Here is an 8,196-nt window from a genome sequence, read left to right as displayed (position 1 = left end):
GATGAATAGTAAGTACGCTGAAACCATTGTCATGAATAGTAAGCACACTGAAACCATTGTCATGAATAGTAAGCACACTGAAACCATTGTCATGAATAGTAAGCACAATGCATGGTGGCTTATCAAGTTTAGTTTTGTTGTGCATTTAATCAGCAATTAATTTTTCGATACAATTTCACCCCCAACATCATCACCAGTATCTCACTTGTCAGCAGCCGTTTCTTTGAGTCAAGTTCAGCTAGACTTCTCATGGTTCTTATTCGATTTCTTCTCAAACCTAACCCATCTGGATTGTCTGCAACTATTTGTATGATATCGCTGCCTTAGGCTCGATTCGTACTTGAAAACATTTGAAACTCATAACTTTTACAATCATTACAGTTTCAACAGTGAGTGAGCGATGCATACAAATACTTTAATTAATATACATTTGTGCGAGGCCGGATATACTACATTATTCAACTAATTCAGCAGTGCTCTCTACATTTTTAGTAAACTCTTTACCAATACATTTTAAGACATGTATATGTATTTCAGCGATAACTTTGCAACCCGATAGAAAGAGTCAGTGGTGGCAAAGGTAGCTCTGTCGACAACGACAGCAAACTTCTCACAAAGAACATAAACCCAGGTAGCTGAACACGTAATGATCCTGCATATTTTAACAAGCCCAGTGTCAATGTAATATTAAAAAAGTTAGCACACATTACCTATAATTAGCCGTTACACCCATCCGTATTGGTATATTAAATATAAAGTATTCATCCATGTTCATTTTGAACTGACATATCTAGTTTTAGTAACAATATATAGACATTGCTATGAGAAGAAACTTAATTCTTCTTTTGAATATATATAAAATATCTCAAATAGATCGTTAGTCCTCAAACGGTAGATATATTATGAAGAAAAGGTCAACGAAGTCGAAACAGAGCCTGATATTCAAGTACTAAAGCCTCATCAGTTATTATCTTTGTGTATGGAAATGTCCTCATGTACAATCTTGTCAAGATGAAAGCCATGGATTAGAAAAGGACACTTATTAACTTTTTCAACATGATATGGGTGTTGAGCGTTGTCGACGTACAGCGGTATCTAAGTAATATTAGCTTAACTTAAAAATTTCAATATTACGTAACACTATTTTTGTATGTCCATTTGCGTTATTTTTATTCTCTTTACGTTAATTTGTAGGTTGGAGTGCTCTGAATGCTTGCTTTATTTTAATTCATTTCTAATTTTCACTTATTCCCTTTCGTTTTCGGTTATTAGGCCTTCGTTCGATTCAACCCTACTGAGCCCCCTATAACTACACCATCGACTGTCAGCTCTCGGCGAAAGATCGAAAGCACATTATGATATCAAAAGACTTATAAGCGAGTAATATAAAACTACATAAAATAAGATTACTTGGTCGGGTTTCTTTTAGTATGTCTAAAAGCTTCTAAAAAGGTGTTTGAGCTGTCCCGCAGTAAAGTAGCTTGCGTTGCCATGCTAATGTAGCCTCGAGGGAAATCAAAACAGATTAACCAATATCAAGAAAATATAGGTAGGAAATGAAACTAAAAGCATACCTGCTTCACAACCATACTCAAAAACGGTTAGAAGAAGTGTCACAGTGGTGAGAAACACGGCCATAATTAACACAGAAAAGTTCCTACTCTTCCATTCATTTACCTTGCTCAGATTTCACTTCCTTGTCATGTTTTGTACATCGCCATACTTATTGGGGCTCCCAAAAGGACACGTAGCTAATTTATTGGAAATAGCGATACTGTTCCCTAGCATAAACAGTTCGCAATATTAGGGTATCTTATTAAGCTCAGAATACATTTGGGATGCCCAAGCAGTATTTTGGGAAAAATAAATATTCAGCTAAATACATGACATCAGTGTTACTAAGTTACACTGGCGCTCTAAACAAATCACAACAAGCGAATATAATTCATTTCAAGTCAGAATACATATTTGGATTAGTATTTTTATATGCAATATTTACGTATTTCTTCCTTGTTGATAGAAAGATTGGCCGAGAATACTCTGCTCAACAGAGTACTTATAACATGAACAAGGAACAACGAATACGAGGCGTGATGTTCACAATTTAGGCTCTTCGTGTACAAACTTCTTTGTCTCTTAAAAAATATTCACTAGTGTAGTAAAAAAAAACAAACTAAATAAGTAAATTAAGGGCCATTACTGTACATTATATTGATAACATATATTGCATACCCTGACAAAGTGACTGTTTGTTTCGTACAATGCAAGATTATTGCAGTTCGAAAATAAGTCGGGTAGGTTGGTCATTGTTATGAATAAAAATTGAGATACCAGTAGTAGCATGCATTACAGGTATTTCGGGGTCTTTTTAATAATGCTTTCTTAGCAATATACCCATCTCAGCACTAGTTTTTTCTTAATATAAGTGGTATCAAAACGCGTAACAACATGTTGTTTACGCAATTTAATTTTATGGTGTAAATTTTGTCAAGAATTTAACGTTGTGTATAATATACTCATAATATTATTTTTCGATCTTTTTCGTTTTCATTGCTTTCCTTATCGGTTTATTTTCTTTTTCTTCTGGTGAACTGCGTTTGTCGGCAGACACATTTGTTCCACAAGACAGGACAGAGTGCAACACTGATTATCGATTACGATCCCATGATTTGCCACACTGTTTGACACTTTCTCACATTAGGTAAATAGGCAAATAAAGAATAAAACACAATGTCGATTGCTCTCCGTGTTAAATCCACCTCCTTTACTACTACTACTACTACTACTACTACTACTACTAATAATAATAATAATAATGAGGACTTTGTATAGGGCCTAATCTATAGAAGCTCTAAGCGCTTTACAACATTAGACAACACCTATAAGATAAAAAAAAACATATAATAATATTATTACAAAAACAAACGCCATGAAATTAGAAAACATTAAAAAACATGCTGAGAATATTTAAGGTAGGAAACATTATTAGGTCTTTAAGTTTGTTTTTGCAGTCGAAATAAGTGAGTTTTGAGAGCCCTCTTGAATGCGATCACCGTGTCTTTGTGTTTAACTTCAATGGGCAATTAATTCCACGTTGCTGGGCCCTGGCATGCAAAAGAACGCTGCCCATATGATTTTGTTTTCATGTTTGGAATAATGATCATGTATACGATTGTCAGAAGAGGAGCGCAAGTATCTTGCTGGTGTGTACACATGGATGAGGTGGGATACTTGCATTGTACTGATCAATGTTTTATTTACTTTCCATTCTCTTATTTAAAATTTTCACATTTTCAACTACATCCCAATTCAACATTCATTTCTGACATGTATTGAAAACATATTTCCTGATGTTTAATTTCCTTTTTGCCCTTTTTTTGTTGTTGTTGTCATTTTCCATTTCTTTATAGACTATGTTTTAATGTGCTGCACATATTTCTATCAATATTTTAATGAATAATTATCCATCCACTTTATTATCAGTATTAGTGGCAATAAATAGATATGAGTATTCCTACTGTCAATAAAACTTGCACTGTCGACCGCTCCAGTGCCCTAGTGGGTAGAGCGTCCGCCTCGGATGCGGGAGGTCGTGGGCTCAATCCCTAAAAATGGTACCAACAGCTGCCTCACTTGGCGCTCAGCATTAAGAGATTAGTGTTAGGACTGGTCGGCCTGGTGTCAGGATAATGTGACTGGGTGGGACATCATGTTACTTGTTTGTGGCATGACGCCCCTGTGCTAGACATCACCATAAACTGCCACGCTGTAGACATCATAGCGATATGACCGAAACATTGTTAAAGCTACGTTAAAAAACTAAATCAAACACACACTTGCACTGTCTTTATTAGTCCAGAAAAGGGTCTAAATGTGCCATCAATACAACTTGCACTGTCTTTATTTGTGTTGATAAAAATTTCACCTTCAGCGAATTATCACCGTGATTAACCTAAGTTAAGGCAATATATCATTACGATTTAGATAATCCTGAGAACCGTTCAACTGGTCTCTCAAAAACTGACATAAAAGTAAATTAATTCGGTAACGTTAAGTCGCTACTAAACCGTCTCTCTGCACCTTCGTTAGAAGGTGAACCCGCGTTGTACATTCACCTTACGATACTCGCTACCTTCAGCACCTGAAGGTTAATACTCCACTTTCACCTTATTCACAGCCTCGACTTAAGCAACTCTTTTCTTATACTTCATAACTTGAATGTTATGATATAAACAACACAAACAGCTTCTGAAATCCACTCAGTTAGAGCTGAAGGTGCAATTATCTTTGAAGCTCCATTGTTCCTGCCCTCACGGCAGTCGATCACCTTTGTCTTTCGTGATTATTTGGTTCACATAAGTCTCAAAATCAATCTCAAACATTTATGTATATGTAATTGTATGACATTCAGTAATTGCATGTTCATCTGTTCTTGTAAGTAATTTACAAGCAGATAATTAAGATGTTTATTCTACACGGTCTTGTATTATTCATTACAATCAAAAGCTAGACAGGGTGACCAAACTATTGGACCACGAATACGGCGTTGCAACCACATATATTCTATAAAATCAGATTATAAATTCTCCAAAGGGGCCCCGATTGGCCGAGTGGTCTAAAGCGCTCTTTGTTGCAGATCACTGCCATCTCGCATCTGTCTGCGCCAGTTCGAGTCTCGGATTCAGCCAGTGTGGGTATGTGAGAAAGCTTGCCAGTGGCTTCTCATGGGTCGGTGGTTCTTTCTTTCCGGGCTTTTCCCAGGTTCTTCCTCCACCATTAATACTGGCCGCCATGTATGGCATATTGTGTGCTGAAAAGTGGCGTTAAACTCCACAACAACAACAACAAATTCTCCAAGACATTATGCAGTCCAGTTTTAAAATCTTGTAATGTACACCATTATATTGCTGTTTATGTTGGTCCGTATTAGATATCCATCTAGAATCATTTATGTAAGCTTTTATGCACTACCAACAACCACATATTTGTATTGCTGTGTCGCCCATTTCAGACACCATGACCATGATCACCTTCAAGAGTTCACTCAAGACACATCTTTTCCACCAGAAGAATAAATGTGACTTTCATCAATTCGCCACATGTTATTATAAGGGTAAACCAATTCAAACCGTATCCGAGATATAAACATATGGATTATATTTCACTCCTGAACGCATTGGGACGAATTCAAAGCAAGAACTTACAATCCAAGCACACATGTCTCTACATACGGTGTGTATTTTTTAAGATAAATTAGTCAAATATTCTGTGACAGGAAGCTTTCAAACAATTTGATCCTATGATCACACCCGTACATTTAATAGCCTATGTCACTGATATTTTGGGGTATTAATATTAACATGCAATTAAAAAGCTGCATGTTAGGTTCTGTATTAGACTTATAAATCATCCTATATATATGCACTCCATTTTAAGGGTTCTTGCCACAAAGTTAGAAAGAAATTCCTCTGGCCTATATTATCAATCAACTATTGTAATTGTTATTGTCACTTCAAATTTGCCAAGTATTTCTGAGGTGTCTTTATGCAGGATGAATATAGGGCCAAAGGCTATCAGACGAGTGGGAAACCAGGATTGTCAACCCCGATTTATCAGCGGAAACGGGGACTCACTGGGTCGCATATGTGATAACACATACAAATATTTTATTCTTTTACTCGTACTTCCACCGACACTTTTTAAGTCATTGGTTGTTTTGGTCTGGGGCAGAAGACATCGACTTTGCCATTTTAACGCTGCTGGGTAGACCAATATGTGGACATCTTATTATTGAAACGTTGTGTGCACTCTAGTGTTCAAGAATACCAAACATGCTTGCTGAGTTTACATTGTCACTTATAAAAAATGCTTAGCGACAATAAAATGAATGTTAACATGGATGAATGATAATAATTCTGATGCAGCACCGATATGGATCTGACCGAGTTTGCTATCAAAGCAGAATTGATTGAGTTTACCAGTCCGGGTTGTTGTTGACATTGACCTTGGTGAGCTTGTAATTTTCAAAGACCAAACTGGAAAACTTAAAACATCTAATATGAAGGTGTTGTTTTGAAGTTGCAAGGAGCTGTCGCAAGGCAAAGTACATAAATCAATGAAACCGTGGGAATCGGGGACTCTGGTATGTCAGTCACTTATATCAAGAAATACCAGCTCATGTAGTAAGACTTTGGATACGGATCGATGAAATATTAGCCACCATGGGAATTATACACACATATTGAGCGAACAAATCCATAACTAATGGTTAACTGTTGTACATATCTTTGATAACTCTAAATGTCACATATTGTGGGTGCAGGAGTTTGCATCATATTTAGTCATCTTAGGGTGTTTCGTCACGTGTGGGGTGCAATGGACACTTTGATAAATGATATCCCACCTTTTAATCATCAATCATATTATACATACCATTGGAAGTGATAATACTATTAAAACGAATTCTACATATGCAATATCAGTATAAATAGTTTCCAAGAGCTGAAATTCAGATTGAACGATTTAGCCTTTATCTGGAACGAAACTTGTCTGTCATTGGTATCTGTGTTTACGACTAGATTTATTGTTAAATATCAATGATGGATTCTAAATGGTGAGGATTTTGAGAAATTTGCCGACGGGGTGTTGGACCATCTGACCAGTGACACCAACATCACTAGTGACTGTTCAACCCGCTGACAAATATTACCGACAAATGATGGTATTAAAAGACCCTCATATACTCTGAAATATAATATTGTTAAGGGCCAAATGAAAGTCTAATAATGATGTACCAATATCAACTCAAAACCAACTTGGAATCATTGGTTTAATGAGCAAAAACACTCAGTCATTGAATACACAACCGGCAACGACAACACTAAGGGATTGCATCTAAAATGGTGTATTGGAGTTCACGGACAAATCCACCCTGAATGCATTCATGTTCATTAGTTGCACCAACATCAGACGAGAACGATACTGTTATTCAATAAGGATGCACTAGTCCATGAAACAGTTTTTGGGCAAAAGCGAGAAAGATCATTTCAGACACTCTTCAATGGCATAATAAGCATGTTTGTTTGCCAGGCCCCAACGATGCACACCTACCAGGAAAATTTCTGTACAAATATCTTCGAATGCTGTTGATTGCATGGTATGAAAACAGCTGTTTCAATGTTTTTATGTTTCTTTTGATAAAAAGTTGCTTAAAAGTTATTTACACTATAGTTTTTTGTTGCACATTATAATGATCGCCAATACTTTAATTATGGATTAGTGTCAGTTGTATAAAACTAAATGGCTCTTCGGCTAGGACACGTACATGCAAGTCTGTGTACATTCTATTGAGCATTGTGCAAGTTTGTTTGGTTCTGATTGTGTGGGGTTAAACATTAGTTTTCAGCACATGATGCCCAGTATATTTGGTCAGAGAAAACGTTTGGGAAGGTGGTGGCAAATTCCAACTTCCCAATATGTACTGGTCTTCAACCTTAAATCTCAACATACCCATTACATATGAAAACATCTAACTTTAGGAAATATCACAAAATTCTAACTACAAATCCTGGTGCTATATATAAGTACTACTCAATGCTGGGATTGAAACTCAGTAATCAGGTAAGCGCTGCGCAAGCTGTTTTGAATTGATTTGGTCCTGTTTTGTTTACTGAAATATTTCATCATTATTTAAATGGTATTAAGATAGCTTTATACTCAAAACACAGTCTGATGATCTGGATTTGATACCTCTACATGCAAAGACAGCAGCCTCCATATATCATCTTCTCTCTGTCTGGCAATAAAGAAATCATCCAAATGTTAACACATGCTAGAGACACCACATACATTTCCAGTAAGCCTCTTACTAGAGCTGATATTTCAATCAGATGGCGAAATGCACTGACCATGCAAATGGTGCATGTTTGGCACAAGAAGTACTTGTATGACGATATGGCACGGGATGCACAAAAGTTAAAGGATTTTCTACCTTTATCCAAGGTGGTCTCCTTTAATATTGGATCCATATCATTTCAATAAATTAATGAACCCTTCATGCTAAGATTTTCCAAATGACCACCACTGCTTAACAGGCTTGGCATCTATTCTTGATTTCTGATATCGTATCTGTTTATTGATTGTGTATCTAAATTGGTGGTTTTGTCAAATATTGGATGTTCTGATGAGTGGGTTTCT

General features: G+C 36.3%; 1 protein-coding gene across 4 annotated transcripts in view; it reads right to left on the bottom strand.

Moving 5' to 3' along the window:
* The window catches only part of LOC149800043 (uncharacterized), an 87,307-nt gene extending 85,584 nt beyond the window's left edge, over window positions 1-1,723 (bottom strand). For 3 of the 4 annotated variants that reach the window (XM_089959572.1, XM_089959574.1, XM_089959575.1), the window contains exon 1: window positions 1,575-1,714. In XM_089959572.1, coding sequence (XP_089815698.1) covers window positions 1,575-1,638 — 64 coding nt within the window. In that variant the 5' untranslated portion in view covers window positions 1,639-1,714. Of the gene's footprint in view, window positions 1-1,574 lie in introns of all 4 variants that reach the window. The other variant, XM_089959573.1, reaches the window with a different exon arrangement.
* Window positions 1,724-8,196: the final 6,473 nt, after the last annotated feature.

This window comes from Sinohyriopsis cumingii, chromosome 5, assembly GCF_028554795.1.
Source record: "Sinohyriopsis cumingii isolate HCF-2022 chromosome 5, ASM2855479v2, whole genome shotgun sequence".
Classification (NCBI taxonomy): Eukaryota; Metazoa; Mollusca; class Bivalvia; order Unionida; family Unionidae; genus Sinohyriopsis; species Sinohyriopsis cumingii.
The sequence above is the reverse complement of the archived record's forward strand: the minus strand, read 5'-3'. Positions and strand labels throughout refer to the sequence as shown.